Source organism: Eschrichtius robustus, chromosome 13, assembly GCF_028021215.1.
Source record: "Eschrichtius robustus isolate mEscRob2 chromosome 13, mEscRob2.pri, whole genome shotgun sequence".
Lineage (NCBI taxonomy): Eukaryota > Metazoa > Chordata > Mammalia > Artiodactyla > Eschrichtiidae > Eschrichtius > Eschrichtius robustus.
The window spans coordinates 102,452,836-102,469,452 of NC_090836.1; the positions used below are offsets into that span (position 1 = coordinate 102,452,836).

General features: G+C 49.8%; 1 protein-coding gene across 10 annotated transcripts in view; it reads left to right on the forward strand.

The window, feature by feature from the left end:
• Window positions 1-3,887: 3,887 nt before the first annotated feature.
• Window positions 3,888-16,617, forward strand: part of FAM118A (family with sequence similarity 118 member A) — a 35,496-nt gene continuing 22,766 nt past the window's right edge. For 4 of the 10 annotated variants that reach the window (XM_068560963.1, XM_068560959.1, XM_068560955.1 and 1 more), the window contains exons 1-3: window positions 4,731-4,998; window positions 14,630-14,756; window positions 15,544-15,799. In XM_068560963.1, the coding sequence (XP_068417064.1) occupies window positions 14,710-14,756; window positions 15,544-15,799 (303 nt within the window). In that variant the 5' untranslated portion in view covers window positions 4,731-4,998; window positions 14,630-14,709. Of the gene's footprint in view, window positions 4,110-4,730; window positions 4,999-12,775; window positions 12,916-14,629; window positions 14,757-15,543; window positions 15,800-16,617 lie in introns of those variants that run through there. The other 6 variants (XM_068560962.1, XM_068560960.1, XM_068560957.1 and 3 more) reach the window with 5 other exon arrangements.

Genomic DNA, 16,617 nt, shown 5'->3' on the forward strand with positions numbered 1-16,617 from the left:
TGCTCCATGGCATGTGGGATCTTCCCGGACCAGGACTCGAACCTGTGTCCCCTGCATTGGCAGGCAGATTCTTAACCACTGTGCCACCAGGGAAGTACAACACTATTTTTTATTTTAGCCATTCTGATAGGTGTGCAGTGGTTGTATGCCTTCACATTCCTACTAACAGTGTGAGAGTTCCAGTTCCTCCACATCTTCTGCAACACTTGGTATGGTCAGGCTTTTAAATGCTGGCCATTCTGGTGGTGTGTAGTGGTTTTGATTTGCATTTCCCCATAATAATGTTGAACATCTTTTCAGGTCCTTATTTGCCGTTCATATATTTTCCTTGATGAAACGTGTTCAAATCTTTTGCTCAGTTTTTAAAAACTGGGTTGTTCGTTTATTGTTGAGTTATAAGTTCTTAGTATATTTTAGATTGGGTCCTTAGTCAGATATGTGTTTGCAAATTGCTCCCAGGCTGTGTTTTGCCCTTTTATTTTCATAGTGGTGTCTGTCCCTGACCCAACTGCCCTTTTCTTTATAGCCTCCCCACGCCCTGACACGTGTTTTTTTTTCTTTATAAATTTTAATAATGGTTATGTTTTTTTAAATTAATTAATTAATTTATTTTTGGCTGCATTAGATCTTCATTGCTGTGCACGGGCTTTCTCTAGTTGTGGCGAGCAGGAGCTACTTTTCCTTGCAGTGTGTGGGCTGCTCATTGCGGTGGCTTCTCTTACTGCGGAGCATGGGCCTAGGCACGTGACACATGTGTATATTGCCCATTTCCCTTCTGCACCGTCAGCTCCATGAGGGCAGGGGCTGTTTTCCTGCTGTGTCCTCAGCTCCTAGGAGGTATTCATGCTGGTCCCCCTGGCCTTATCATGGCTGCTGGGGAGCAGGGGCCTGGATTGGTGAGCCGAGACCTCAGTGTGGCTTGTTGCAAACTTCCAGGCCAGGGGTGAGGAGGCCTGAGCTGGGGCCCGGGTGGGGGGCAGACGGAACAGCGGAGGAGGGCCAGAGAGACTTCTCCAAGCTTCCCTCCTCCCTTCTCCTGCCAGCAAAGCCGTCCTGCTAGCTACACACCCCCCACTGGCTGCCCAGCACTGGCGTCACAGTCCTACCTGCCAGCCTGCCCAGACACAGGTACAGCACCAGGAGTTTCTACAGGAAATTGATGTAGGGGGGGCGTAGGGGAATTCCCTGGCGGTCCAGTGGTTAGGACTCCGCGCTTTTGCTGCCGACAGCTCCGGTTCCACCCGTGCTCCGGGAACTAAAATCCGACAAGCCACACGGGGGCGTAGTGTGTGTGTTATCTACGTAGGGTGTGGTCCAGAGGTATACCATATGCATACATCAGGGCTTTACACCCGTGCAGGGCATCTTTGTGTTATGATGTGGGTCTTTCCGTGGCAACAGAGCAACAACTTCCTTTCTGGGATGGAAGGATTGTCAGCTCATCCCTGATGTCTTTTCCCTCTCCCGGGGCCCCGCCTGTGACTCTGTCCCTTTTCTCCATTCTGCCAACACCACACCCTTTCTGTAGCCAGGCATGTCCTGCAGCGGTTCCAAGCAGATGCCCACCTTCCAGCTTGGCCTGGTTACCGTTAAGTCCTCAGTGTCTGCTTTTCAGTCTGTTAAAGGGGAATAATAATACCTACCGCATAGGACGACTGACAGGTGCGGTAAGATGCATATGGAGAGTTTAGCACGTGGCACGTGGTAGGTGCTCAATAAACAGTAGTTAAACACACAAAAGCATATCCACGAGAGCAACTTCTGCACAGAAGTGAGTGGGGTCTGTCTGGGGAACCGAGCCTTGTGGGTTCACGCATACACATATTCACTCCTGTGTTCAGTACACGCTGAATGAGACGTGCTCACACCCGTGGGGTGGAGGCTGGGATGCGGACTCCTACACCCTGCAGGGCCCACACTGTGTGACATACGCCCGCACCCCAGCACCATGCCGGCTCCTTGTCTACCTGCCCCGCCACTGCCTTATCTGCTCTGAGAGTGTGCAACGCGGCCAGGTGGCAGTGCCTCCCAGGAATTTTCCACAGCTTGAGAGAAGCTGTGTCTCTCTTGGATATGGGGGAGGGGAGGGGAAGGCATTGTTCCCAAGGTGTCCCTTCTGCTGGCTTTGTCCTTGTAAGGCTGCCTGGCTGAGCTTTTGGGTGGAGGGGCCGAGACTTCCAGCCTGCACCTCGCCTAGAGCTTAACTGATTACTCCAGCTCCACCATCCTGGCACACCCTGCCCGGGGCCCCGCTGCGCCTTGGGTCTGACCTCTGACAGCACCGAGCCCACAGGGTTCTGTTTATCAAGGTCCACGCTGGGGCGTGGGGCCCTTGAGGGCAGGGGCTGTCTCCTACAGGTCCAGGTGTAAGCAGATAGGTTAGGGGGGCCCCAGAGAAAGAGAACCAGGCATGGCTTTCTTGACATAAGACAAGCTATTTTTGGCCTAAGCCATTTTGGGATGTCAGCTTGGCCATAGTGCTTGCCCTTGAACAGGTCTCAGTAATTAATGATATTAAGAGAAGTGAGGGAATGCAGGAACAAAGTAAAAGCAGTCAAGAAACAATAGTCAGTGATAAAACAGAGTCCAAGTTCCTCCTCAAGAGATATACATCCTAATCCAATACAGTCTTTGAGTTCTGCAGGAACTAAGGCCCCCATCCAAGTGGAGGACAGAAAGATGATGTTGACCCTTCTGACTTCAATCAACTAAAGCTTGGACTCTGTCGACCTTTGCCCCAATTCTATGCAGAATTCTCCTCTGCTCAAGCCCCTTCGTGAACATGCATGCGTCTTTAGTTTATTATTTCTTTTTGGCCGTGCCACGTGGCTTGTGGGGTCTTAGTTCCCAACCCGGGCCCTCGTTAGTGAAAGCACGGAGTCCTAACCACTGGACCACCAGGGAATTCCCCACCCTTAGCTTAAAACTTTCCCAATTTTGTGGTCTAGGGATACACTGCTTTGGGAAAGATCCCCAGTGTTCTCCTTACTTGCTGCAAGTAATAATAAATCCTTCCTTCTCCTGCTTTTTCTTTTTAAAAAATATTTATTTATTTATTTATTTGGCTGTGCCGGGTCTTAGTTGCAGCATGTGGGTTTTTTTTTTTTTTTTTTTTTTTTTTTTTAAGTTTCAGCCTGTGGGATAGGTTGTTGCTGCATGTGGGATCTAGTTCCCTGACCGGGGATCGAACCCGGGCCCCTTGCATTGGGAGCGCAGCGTCTTAGCCACTGGACCACCAGGGAAGTCCCTTCACACGCTTTTTGGCTTAGTTGTGTCTTTTGGCTCCACATTCACCAAGAGGTGAACCCGGTTTTCGGGTAACACAGGTGCCCAGCACTCAGCACAGGTGCTGAGGAATTGAATTGCACTGTGTTCCGACCCTGGGTACAGGGCATTAGGAGCTGCAGGCAGTGGTGGTTAAATGTGCCTCAGCTTCCCCATCTGGAATAATAACGATGGCGACTTCCTCACCTTGTTCCGAGAACTAAAGGAACACAGGCAAGTGCCTGGCACCACATAGGAAGCCCACCTCTGCTCCTCCTTCACCCCTGACTCACTGGCCCCCACGGTGTTCGGGGCTCTGGGGCCCCAAAGTTCACAGGCTTTTGAAACTTACAAGCACGACTTCCCTCACGAATGGGAGGCTCCCTGTAGGCTGGGGGTGGGGTGGGGTTTGTTAGCCAACTTTAAAACCCGCGGGGGGGTGGGTGGGGGATGGGGGGAGGTGCTGAGGAGAGAGGAAATAGCCATTAACTCTGGCTGGCAGGGCAGGGCAGGGAGGGCGGACTCAGGAAGGACGGGAAAGCTGGCAAGAGGAAGCGGCTTTTGATCCGGTTAGGTTTTCTTCAGGGAAGGGAAGGGCTTCCAGAGGCAGACAATGGGAGGAGGGGGCCACCAGAATAATAAGATCACTAGGGGACACTAAACCAGCTGCGTACCTCTGTGCCGAGCCCATCTATGCGCGATCTCATTTGGTTCTCTCAACCACCCCAGGAGGCGCGCACTAGCATCACAGGTTTTACAGACGCGGAACCTGGGACACGGACGGGCGTGTGGTCACAGGGACTCACGGGATCCGAACCCAAGCTGGTCCCATTCTCAGCTTCCGGGTGAGAGTATTTCTTGATGAGGGGAGAGCACGGGTGGACACTCACTCATTCACATTTGGGCACCGATCGTGTGCCCAGCCCCGTTTTAGCTTCTGGGTACCCAGGGATGGACACGGCGGACAAGGTCCCGGCTCTCCCGGGGAGCTGGGGAGAGAAAAATAACAAGTATACGTAATTTCAGAGTGGTAAGAACTCTGAAAGAAAAGAACGCGGGGCTGGGGGAGGGGACTGGCGATTTTAGGTCCGCAGGGTCTTTGGCAAGCAGGGCGTGTGTGGAGACCCGACATTGGCCCGGGTCTGGACCCAACTCGGGTTGGAGAATAGAAGCTGTGCATGAGTGTGATGCAGAGCCTGGCTGCAGAGAGGCGCCTCTGATTGCACTTAATGGTCTCTATGTCCCTGCAAAGTGCGCCCATTTTGCAGATGAAGCTGAGAACGCGCTGTGAGCAGCCGCAGGCGGAACGCGGACGAAGTCTCGGCCCAGCGAGAGGCCTCCGCGCACTCGACCGCGCCTGCGCCGGAGATGGGGCGGGGCCTCGGGGGAGGGCGGGGCCAGCGGCTCGGGAGCCGTTGGTTTTGGGGCGGAACCTCCGCGCGGCGAGGGCGGGCGCACGAGGCAAGGCTTCGCCGTAACGCCGCGGCCGGCCTCCGTGGGAGTCGCGGCTGGGGGTTGCGCGTCGTCTGCTCCGGCTCCGGCTCCGGCTCCGGCTCCGGCTCCGGCTCCGGCTCCGGGTGCGCGCGCCGTCTTCCCACCCGCAGACCGACTTCCGCTCGGCCCCGCCCAGCTCGAGGGGCGCGCGGCCTCCCGGAGCCCCCGGAGACTTGGACCGCTGAGCGGGAGGAGGCGGCGGGAGCGCGAGCTCCGACCAGCGTCTCGGCGGCGCCGCGGGTGAGCTGGCTGGTTGGGGAGGCCCGGCGGTGCCGGATGGAGAGCCCCTCAAGACCCCCGGCCTCTCTCGGGATCCACGGCCGCCTCAAGGACCCCGACAGAGCTCGGTTCCCAAGACCCCCGTCTCACCCGCCCTCGGGAGCCCCAGCCCCCGAGACCCTTTCGGAGTCCCCGGCCACCGCTGGCCCCTACACCTTCAGGACTCTCGAGCCCCCAAACCCAGGATTTACCCTAGACCCCGAGACCCCCTGAGGCCCTCCCGCCGTTTCAGGGCCCCGGGACCCCTTAGCATCCTCGGTTCCAGAAACCCCCCAAGATTCCCTCAGGACCCCCGAGACCGTCCCTGACTTTCCCATCCCCGGGTCTCCTCAGAACCCCGCTGGGCCGCGAGGCCTTCCGCGCCGTCTCCCCCGGCTCCCTGGGCCGCCGTCCCCACCCTCGGCGTCTGCCCTGCCCTCTACCACCTGCCCTGAGGTTCAATTGCCGTTTGGCTCCCTCTCCTCGCTGGTCTCGAGGCCGGGTTTCTCAAACCTGAGGTCCGTGGACCAATGGGGCGTCCGTGAATAGTGCTCCTGGGGGTTTGTGAATTCTTGACAATATAAAAGAAGTAGAGGCATAAGAGTCACCTGATGACTCTTTGTAACCAGGTAGGGGGTGTGATCTCAGCGCGGGCCGTGGCGTCGTGTTTACTGTTGCATTGAGGCCAGAGCAGGACAGGGTTTAATTTTCATGCTCTGCGGTGAGACTCATGGCTCCACAGAAGCGCCTAGAAAACAGATCCGATGTGGTGCAGGGTGGCCCAGCTAAGTAGGTGAGGGGCTCGGGGCGGATCAGGACTCTTTGAGCTTGTCTCCTAATGTTGTCATTCATGGAGCTAATTTTTTTTTTTTTTTTTTTTCTTTAAATGGCTGTGGTGGGAGAGAATTGTTTGGAGGAAGAAAGACCACATGAGAGGTGGAGGTGACCTCGACCCAGGGTGGTGGCAGTGAGGACCGTGGCTTCTTCAAGCACGGCTAAGCTTCTTAAAGTCTAGACCCAAAAGACTAACTTTCCAGGAATTGGCACTGGAGCCAGAGATGACACAGCCCCTGCTCTCAGGGCCACGATGGAGGGGGGTAGTTAAGCACATAGGTAGTTTTTATATGGCCTTGAACTTAGCTGGGGTGAGGGTCAGATTCTTAGGAAGGGGTGTTATGGAGGGCTTCTTGGAGGGGAGGAAGAGTGACAGGTAATAGGTGAGCTGATTCTTGAAGGTTGAAATCAAGAAGTTTGCCAGGGTCACTCCAGGCAAAGGGACAGTATGTAAAAAGGAGAGGCATGCCACAAAGCACATGAGATTTTGGAAACCAAGAGGTGGGCTGGAGCATAGATTCATCCTGGGGGGGGGTGGCTGGAGATGTAATACCTCCTTAATGAGCAAGGTCCTCAGGGGCTATTAGAGGGAATCCTAAGTGGGAAGAATCCAGCTTTGTTCCCTGAGGCCCACCATGCCCTTGGCCCTTTCTTGAATTACTGCTTCTCCCATCCCCCTGAGTGAGTGATGGTCCAGCTCCCAGCTGAAGAAAGGTGGGCGTTGGTCAGTGGAGAGGAGTGAGGGAGGTGTTCCGGATAGAGGAGACCAGAATGGGGGAAACTGGGAAGCTTGGCAGAGGGCGGGGTTTCAGGCGCGGAGTGGCAAGAACGGGCTGGGCCAGGGTAGTCAGGACCAAAGCAAGAGGAGCTCTTGAAGCCCGGTGGAGGATTTGGTATTTGAAGGGAGTGGGGGGCCATCGAGGGGTTTGAGGAGGGGAGTGAAGAGGGATTTTGTGTTTTTGAACAATTGCTGGGTCTGGTGTGGGAGAATTGTTTGGAGGAAGCAAGACCACATGAGAGGTGGAGGTGACCTGGACCAGGGTGGTGCCAGCAAGGACCTCGGCTTCCTCAAGCATGGCTAAGCTTCTTAAAGTCTAGACCCAAAAGACCTTTCCAGCTCTTTCTTGTCTCAGCCCACCGTCTTCTGCCTGGGGACTGACGCTGGGAACTTGTTAGTCCTTTTAGGGGAGGTTTTGGTCTTTTGCCCATAGGTCACCTAGGGCTTCATCAGGGTGACTGTGTGTCAGAGTGAGCCCAGCATCCACCCCGGAGGTGCACATGTGGCACAGTGGGCAGGGAGAGGAGAGGCTGGGTCTCAGAAGTAGAACCAGATCATGGAGTGTTTGGAAGCTGGGCTTGGGGGTCCTGAAGGAACTGGAAAGCCCTTGAAGGAGAGACGAGTTCAGATGTGTTGTGTCAGAAACGTCACTTTGGAGACAGTGTGGGACCAGAGGGGCTGAAACCGGAAGCAGGGTGGCTGTCAGTCCAGACAAGTTGTGAGGACTGCAAGGCATGGCAGAGGGTAGGGATTAGAGATCGATTGAGAATAAATCCACAGGACTTTTGTTTGCTGAGGCCTGGACTTGGGTGAGGGGCAGGGAGACTCGCCCGGTACAGTGACACTGTACAGTAGAACTTTCTGTGATGATGAAAGTGTTCTGGATCTGTGCTGTCCAGTTCACTCGACACGTGTGGCTGTCAAGCATTTAAAACGTGACCAGTGTGACCGAGGAACTGAATTTTAAATTTTATTTAATTTCAATTGATTAAATCCAGGAAGGATACCATCGCGTGCATATGGTGTAGTGGGGATCGCACTGTCGTGGGCTCTGCTGTTTTAAGTGTTACCCCTTTTAGTGTTTGCAGCAACCCTGAGATGTAAGATATTATTCCTTTTTTACAGATGAAGGAAATACAGCTCAGAGAGACGGGGTAACAACCCCATATTAAGTAGTACAGCTGATACTCGGTTGTTTAACTTCTAAGCCTGGACTCTTTGTGCTGGATCCTACTTCCTCCCTCAAAGAGCCTCAAGGTCTCTTTCCCAGGAGAATGAAGTCCTCTCCAGTGGTGGCTTTGTTTCCCAGCTGAGCCCTCCTTATCTGTTCCCTGCTAAAGTTAACACGGACAGCTGTGTGATAAGCTGCCAGCCGGGAGCAAACAGAAAGCTCTTGTGAGCTAGTTGTTTTGCCTGAGGCTTCTTCTTGCTGCCTCTAGTATCTTCCTAATAATGGCTGTTTCTCTTAGCATTTCTGGAAAATGAATGGAGCAAGGAAGCAGGTGAACCTGCAGATCAGCCAAACTGTGTGGCTTGGTATTTGTAAAGATAGGTCGTAAAAAGAGGTACAAATGAGTACCTTACATGAAGTTTTGGGGTCACAGTGGACCAGCTGGTGCCTGGGATAGTGGCAAGATTATGGGACATAAGCCAGGAATGAGTTTATAGCTTGTCCCCGGACTCCCTAGGGGACCTTGACCAAGTCACTGCCTCTCAGTCTCAATTTTCACACCTGTTATTTAGGGTATTTGACATCGCAGAACCTTTAAGATCCCTCCAGCTCTAAAATTCTATAATTTTAGATTTCACTGGAGGTTTACTTTCTAGAACATCTCTTATTCCTCTTGGGATGGATAAATGCTGGTGCTTCAGCATTTGGCCTCTGCATTGGTGCATTTTAATAAGCCATCATTGGCTTATTGTTAAGTAACGTGTCTATTTGAGTTGTGCAGCATGTCATATCTGATGGACAAACTATTAACCAGTGACCACTTCACATGTTGGCAGTGTTCCTAGTAAAATGTCAGGTATGTTTGCTTGCCCTCCTGAGCTGCACTGATGATTGGAGAAAACGTGCAAGACTCCATTTAGCATGGTGGTTGGCCTCTTAAAAGGGTTTACTGTCAGCGTTGGCCAGGTGAGAGGTAATAATAAGAGCCACGTCACAGGGTTGTTGAGAGCTTTACATGAGAATGCATGTAAAGTGCTTAGTGTTTGCCCTTGAATCTAATAGGGGCGTAGAAAGTGTCAGTAATGAATGTTGCTTTTTGAACTAAATTGTGGCCTTTAAATTTTTTACTAGTGGCGGGTTTTGTTGTTTTCTTGGTTTGAGCTTATGTGCCCAAGCAACTCTGTTTGGAGGCACTGGTTTCAAGAAGCAAAGGAACACATTTTGATCATTACAAATAAGGATTTTTTCCCCCTGCAGTTTATTTTGACTGAATAAAAAGTGATTCGTTAAGTAGCATGTTTTCAAATTAAGGTTTTGTATTTCCTGTAACTTGAAGAAAACAATTCATCCTGAAGATCTCTTACTAGTAATGACTGGGTTAAGTTTTACCAGAATCCAGGTTAAATGAATATGTCATTGTGGAGAAGTAGTGTTGAACCGAAAGCTTCCTGTTGCTGAGGGAGAGCAGCTGGCTGCTGAGGTGGTTTATAGTAATAGATAAACATCTTAAGGTTAAGTGCCTTTCAGATATCGGACTCACTCAAAATCTTCACAACAATCAGTGATGTGGATGGTGGCATTCCCATTTGACAGATTCGGAAACTGAGGTTCAGAGCGATCTCGGGGCTGGGGATATGGTGGTGTCTCCTGTCTCCAGATCCTGTGTTTTCTCCACCAGAGCCCCAGGTGTTGTGGTTTCAGGGCAAGCATCTCCTTTGCAGTTCTGGAAGCTTAATTTTTGTCCATTTGCACCTTGTTTTCAGCTCAGGTGAACCTACTTATGCTAACCAAACTCGCCAGAAATACCTCTACCAACCAGATCCCAGATGATTCATTAGTGGTTAGAAGTCTGTCAAATGTACTTGAAAACTTCCTCTTGTTGCCCAATGATTTCTGCTTCTGTGGCCCCCCCCTCCCAAGTCAACATGGGGAACCAGATTGCCATGAAAAAGGCAGTTTGAGGGAATCAAGTTAGTGTGAAGGGCAAGGAGGATGATGTTAAGGACCAGGTGTGTCAGTGTCAGTGAGCTATGGCCCCAGGCACTCCTCTGCGATGTGCTGATGGAGCCCGGGAAGAGCTTGCTTTATGGCCGGAGGCCTCCACACCTGCCTGGGTGTAGTCGCAGGGCAATTGGTTTGGCCTTATTTAAGGACATTCCAGTCCTTAGGAACCACACTGGCTACAGGGATTACATTTAATACTAGTATTAATATTTCAGGTCTCCTGTCTCCTGTGAGTAGCAGATTTATAAATCATTTCTTAGTGTGGGTTACTTCTGTAACAGTAGCAGAGTGGTAATACCAGAGCTAGCTGTGTTGCCAGGCCTTTACATTAATCAAGTCATTTGTAGTCACAGTGACCTGACTTTTTCCACAAATTCTGGGGGATCTTATTCCATCACTATGGATTGGGTTCAAGTGAGTTCAAAGCGAGCATTTGGAAATTTTCATGAACATTTGCGATGTCCCTGTGTAAGGAATATATTTTGAGCGTATGTCTACTGTAGGCCCCTCTTCCTTCATTGTAATCTGGGGCTGTACAACTTGGGAGTTGTCATCTCCATGCTCTTTTATACCACTCAAAACCCATGTGATTATTTATAGGAAGAAGTTAAGAAGTTTTCTTAAGAATATTTTTCAGGGTCCCACAGACTGGAAACTTCTAATTCAGGGTTTGTACTTAAGTGAAGGTGTAATTTATAATAGAAAGTGATTCGTTTTAAGTTTTTTATTATGCTACTTGTAATAAAATACTATTCTTTTTAAAAAAATATTTATTTATTTATTTGGCTGCACTGGGTCTTAGTTTTGGCATGGGGGATCTTCGTTGTGGCATGCAAACTCTTAGTTGTGGCATGCACGTGGGATCTAGTTCCCCAACCAGGGATCGAACCCGGGCCCCCTGCGTTGGGAGCATGGAGTCTTACCCACTGGACCACCAGGGAAGTCCCTAAAATACTATTGTTGACGAATATTTTCTCCCTCCCCCTCAAAACTTTATGGACCCTTTCACTCATTGATCTGTGCTTTTTTTTTTTTTTTTGGTCTTGATACTTTTGTCTTTTTTCCCATCCCTCTGCTCTTTCTGGCTGTGTAGAACGGTAATGAGTGCTTCAAAGAACGGCCAGTTCTGTAGATCAGCACCTGGGCCTGGTTCAGCAGGACTCCGGCTGGCCTAGCTGGGGTCGCTCACGCAGTTGTGGTTATCTGGCTGCTTGCCTGGCGTTGAACGGTCCCTCATAGCCTTGCATGCTTGTCGAGTGGATGGTGCTGGGTTGTCAGCTGGTGTGCTCTCCATCGGTGGCCGTCCAGGGGGGTCCAGGAGGCTAGACCGGGCTTTAGGAGGCTGAGTTCCAAGAGGGCAGGCTCCAGTGTCAACGTGCTTATCAAATGCTTGCTTGCTTGTTTGCCGACATCCCATTGGCCAAAGAAGTCACATGACCAAGCCCGGAGTCAGTGAGAGCAGGACTGACTACACAAGGGCCAGGGGACCAGGAGGCGCGATGGAGCGGGGGCGGGGAGGTCACTGACAGTCCGGCGCGGTGGAGTTAGGGAGCTGGGGAGCGGGACTTTGTTTTGCTAGCTGTAAATAACAAGTTTGGTGTTTGTAGTTTATTCTGTTTTGCATTAGACTCAGTTTGGTGAACATTTATTTAGTGCTGGACGCTAGGGATTCAAAGGATAAGGCAGTCTCTGGCTACTCTGAAGCTCATAAAATACTCATGATCTCAGATTTTAAGCAGAAAATATCCTATTCAGACTTTTATTCATGGCTTTAAATAAAAAGGACGGGAACTGCTTATACAAATCTGTGTTGAGGCCTGATTTTGCTTTCAGAAAATGCTGATAGGTCCTTGAAAAAGAAAATGGGTTGCCATGATGACTTGGCTTTGGGCCTGCAAACTGTGGTGACGACACCATCACCAAGGAAACCAAAAGATGCAGTGTCTAAAAGGTCTCTGAAGGCTTTTGTTCCTGTTGTCTGGAACCTGACTGGCTTGGAGGAATGGTGTTGGAGATGGGAGCAGAACCCCAGAGGCTTGCCCACCTACAGAAACTTCTAGGATCGGGCACTGAGTGCTTTGGAGGGAGATCTCGTGCTTGGCCCTTGGTTTAAAAACAAGGAGAGATTTGGGGTACTTTCTAAGTCATTGTGAGATTTGGCTCGGATAATTATGCTGCTGAAAGAACAGGAAATGAGGTAATGTCTTTCAACATGCAGTGTTATAATGAACTGTAAATGTCTAAATATGGGCAGCTATGCAGTTCATCATTACATAGTTATTGTGTTGAGATTTAATGTAATTGGGTACTTTCTGTGTTGGCTACTTTGATCCTTAAAGACACCCATCGGTATTAAAGTCTAGAGGCTCACCTGCCTGTTGAGTTTGGAGCATGTGCGGTTCTGTTGGAGGTGCTGCGCAGCCGGCTCCAGGCCTTCATCACGCTCAGGAGGAGAATGAGTTTTGAGCGCTTAAGCCAGCAAACAACCACCCAGGAGTGCAGGCTGTCACCTGTTATATAAGTGCTCAGTACTTGTAGTGATAACTTGTTCTTTTGGAAAACTTTGAAATCACTTAATTTTGGAGTTAAGTCCGGCCCAGAAAAGTTTAATTTGTTCATACTTTTTTGCAGATGTGTAAATTCAATGTTGAGGTTTTCCATTTGTGTCTATCTTCATACATACATGGAGCATTGAAAGCAGCTGAACAATAATTGAAAGAACTAGAGAGAGACTTTTAAAAGTTCTTCACAGCGGTGACAGTTTGGGGCATGTGATTTCTTAAGTCATTGGTTGACCAGTGACTGTTTAAAGAAAATTCTAAAATGTTTTGTAGAGCAGGATGAGGTAAAAGACTTCTTTCCAGGTGGGAAGGAGGAACTATTTTCAAGTGATGTAGATTATTTGGGGGAGCAGGATTGGGGGGCAATTGGATTAGTCAGCCGTAAGCATCTCGTATTAACCTTTCATATAGGATTGAACAGGAAGAACTCTGAGTTCCGGCCTGCAGTGGGAGGTTGAGAAAGGAAGTCTGCGGCCTCCTGAGCTCTGTGCCTCCAGAGGTTGAATCCGGAGCATCTTTCCTATGAGAGGTTCCCAAGCTTTCAAAACTCGGTCAGTTAGCAAGATTTCCTATTTCATAGCCGTTAAAACTGAGGATCGGTGAACAGTTAGGTCAGTCATTGAAATCTCCAGGCTGGGGCCCAAGGTTGCTTATACTGGGGATTATATAAGATAGTGGAAAACCTCAATATTTATTCCTTTCCTTAGAAAATATCTAGTAGAAAAAAACAAAAATGAAACAGTCTGACCTTTGATGACTCAGATAGTTAACTCCACAGCGGGAAGGAGTTAGGGCTGAGCACCAGCCTTGGGCAGGTGACAGGCATCAGGGAACAGCACTTTCCTCGCCTACAGACTGGTCTCTTAACATTTGGGGAAAGGTCACAGACACCTTTGGGAGTTTGAAGGGCGCTCTGAACCCTTTCCCATGAGCGGGAGGGAAATGTGCGCAGGCACCTACACAGAGTTCTGTATACATTTTCAGGGGATATTCTTACGATCCTGTTTAGCTTTAAAATCTAAAGATGCTCATAGACTGATTAAGCCTTGTTTCCTTCCCCTGGAAAATTGTTTTTGGTGACCTAATTCTAATTTAGGGGGTAAAAAAAGAGATTATACATGTGAAAAGGTGGTTTTCAATTAGTGCTGGTTAGGCTATGCAAAGCAGGCACTTATATATTCTGCTGACCACTTTTCTGGAAAGCAGTTTGGCGGTAATGTGCTGAGATATTTTACAGAGTTCATATTCTTTAACTGAGCAATTCTGCTTGTCAGAAATCTCTCCTAAATAAATAATTTCAAAATAGATGAAAACTTTGTGCACAGAGATGGTTGTCAGAGTGTTACAGTAATGCCCTACATTGGGGAGGTAGGTGAAGTAAATGATAGCATATCAGTAAGATAGACTTTCATGTATGTTGCTATCACGTTTATATTTAGGAATAGTTTTGAATAACATAAGAGAAATGCTTTTATTAAAATGCATGAAAAAAGTAGGATATGACCTATGGTCTCAAATGATGTAAAAATTTTAAAGGAAAAAGTCTAGAGGGAACTCTACAAATGCTAACAGTCATTGCTTGTAGGTAGTAGGATTATGGGCTTTTTAATCTTTATTTTTCTGTATATTTCCTTCTTTGCAGTAAATGTTAGGTAGAGAATTGGGGGGGGGGGAAATATGATTCTGGAAAAATGATAGAACATGGAGATAGTTTGGCAATAGAGACCTAGCTGATTCGAGAGCCGTGTTTTATGTAAGCTAAGAATTGACCTTTTACTTCGATTATTCCTTTGGACTGGATTTCAGTACGGCCGAGGGGAGGCCTGGCGTCTCCTCGGAAGACTTGCTGGGCATGTCGTGGTCCGTCTTAGTGCACCGCGAGAGCTCGGATAGTCCTGGAAACCCGTGTGTGGCTTACTTTATCGTGCCATTGCGTTGTCTTCCTTCCGTGATAAGTCGTTTGTGTTCGTGTCACCTGGAAGCGGTTCTGGAGCAGAGTCATGAAGGGGCAGTGAACACACCCAGCGCTGAACCACTGCACCACCTGCGCTCCCTCACACTAGTTTCCCTTCATCTTCCCTCCAGTGTCAAGCTTCGCAGAATCTGGGTCTGAGACTTTGCCTGGCCTGTCAAGTCACAGAATTAGGAATGGGGGCTTAGGAATCATTTTGGATGTACGTTTTTGTATACGATGCTTTTCAGTTATTCTAATTTAAAGAAAGCTCCAGGACCTTTGATTTTAATTCCACCTCATCTCTCTTCCAGGGTACTAATAAAAGAACTTTCATCTGGGAAGTAGAAGTCGCTTCTGACCGATTGCTTCTGAATCTCTTTAGGATTCACAGATGGATTCCGTGGAAAAGACAACAAACAGAAGTGAACAAAAATCAAGGTAAATGAAGTCAACTGCACCCTCAAACAGGTGTATAGCTTCCATCACAAGTCTCCTTATATGTTATTTGGTAGCTGGGAGGGTGAGTGAAGTGAGAACACCGGCTGGGGAGGGCGTCTCCGGGGCCAGGTAACTACCCTTTGCTCCAAAGTAAGGAACGTTCGCAGAGGCAGCTCTCTTTCTGCCCAAGGAGGCGACTGTCGCCTGGCCTCCATACTGAGCAGCAGGTGACCAGAGGGTCAGGTCTAAGGCTGGGGGTGCCACGTTTCACAGGAAAGAAACCTCTGACTGGGAGTGGGCGGGTTACACTTCTGTAAAGTGACGCAGGAGAAGGAGGTGCTTGCCGGGGAGTGGGTTGCAGAGGACCAGCATTTTGCCAGGAATTTTCTTTTCTGTCCCTGTAATCAGGGATCATTTTATCATCATAGTTTGTATTTACAGGCTCTTTGCAGTTTTAAAGGAATTTAAATTGCTGAGATTTCTTGTTCACAAATACATATCACTTAAACGTGTGCTCAACACTGTGGGGGACTCGAGATCAATAAGACAGTGCTGTCCCAAGTCCCTTAGGAATGAGGATAGAACATGTGAGATTAATACACAAAAAGAAAAGTACACAGGCTCCGTCTTGCGGTTAGTATAACTGGGGGGACGATGCGTGTGTGTTTGTGTCCAGCACGGGCTGTGTTTGACCGGACGCCTCACGGATGTTCCCAGACTGCATTGTTTTCTTCGTGGTTGCAGTACTTCCATGTTGGCTTTCATTCTTTGCCTCCCTTGTTTTTAGTAGAAAGTTTTTAAAAAGCCTCATCCGGAAACAGCCCCAGGAACTGCTCCTGGTCATCGGGACGGGAGTCAGTGCCGCCGTGGCCCCAGGGATCCCCGCCCTGTGCTCGTGGAGGAGCTGCATCGAAGCCATCATCGAGGCCGCGGAGCAGCTCGAGGTGCTGCACCCCGGGGATGTGGCCGAGTTCCGCAGGAAGGTGACCAAGGACGGGGACCTGCTGGTTGTCGCCCATGACCTGATCCGGAAGATGTCCCCTGTAAGTCTTTTCACACAAGTGCGTCAGGTCTCACTGGGGACACCTTGGCTCTGGGCCAGGTTGGTGAATGAGTCTAGCGTTTAGATTTCTCCAAGCCCGCATCGTGTCTGTTTCTCACTGAGTTGGGCTGACAAGCCAGAAATCTTTCAGTTCATCAGAATATCGTCCCTTTAAACAGACGGGGTGCCGAGCACAGTGTGGGCTCCTAAAACAGTCCATGTTAAACAGAACCTGGATAGGGGGCTTGTCTCAGGGAGGTCGCCGTGCTGCTCTGGGGACCAGCCTGGTGATCTCACCCTCTTTTAGCGAAGGGACGGAGCAGCCAGGTCTTCGTTTGGTCCAAGCAGGCCAGCCGCATCCCTTCACGCGACCAGGGCTTCCCAAACATTGTAAGATGGGAGAAGATGGAGCTTCTTTGTCTGCAGGTGGAAAGGACCTAGCAGAGGAAGAGCGGTTGGTGATACAGGGGACACTCACTGAGTGATGCCCTGGAGCCAGTGGGGCGGGTGCAGAAAGGGCTGAGCTCACACAGGTCACAGCCAGGTCGCCATCGCACAGGACGCACGCAGGGAGCTAGACGCTGTGGCCGAGGCCCAAGGCAGCTTTCTTCCCCTTAGGTTTGTTGAAGAAGTATAGCCGTCATCTGAGAGTTGGGGTGGGGAGATGTTGAGGGTTAGTTAACCGAGAAGAAAGCCTGAAAACTAGTACGCAGAGCTTCGGCTGCTGCAGAAAGAAAGCCAAAAGTACGTGGCTTGACTGTGATTGTGTTTACATTTCTCACATAAACATCTGGGTAGGCAGCCCCAGGGGAGCGCAGG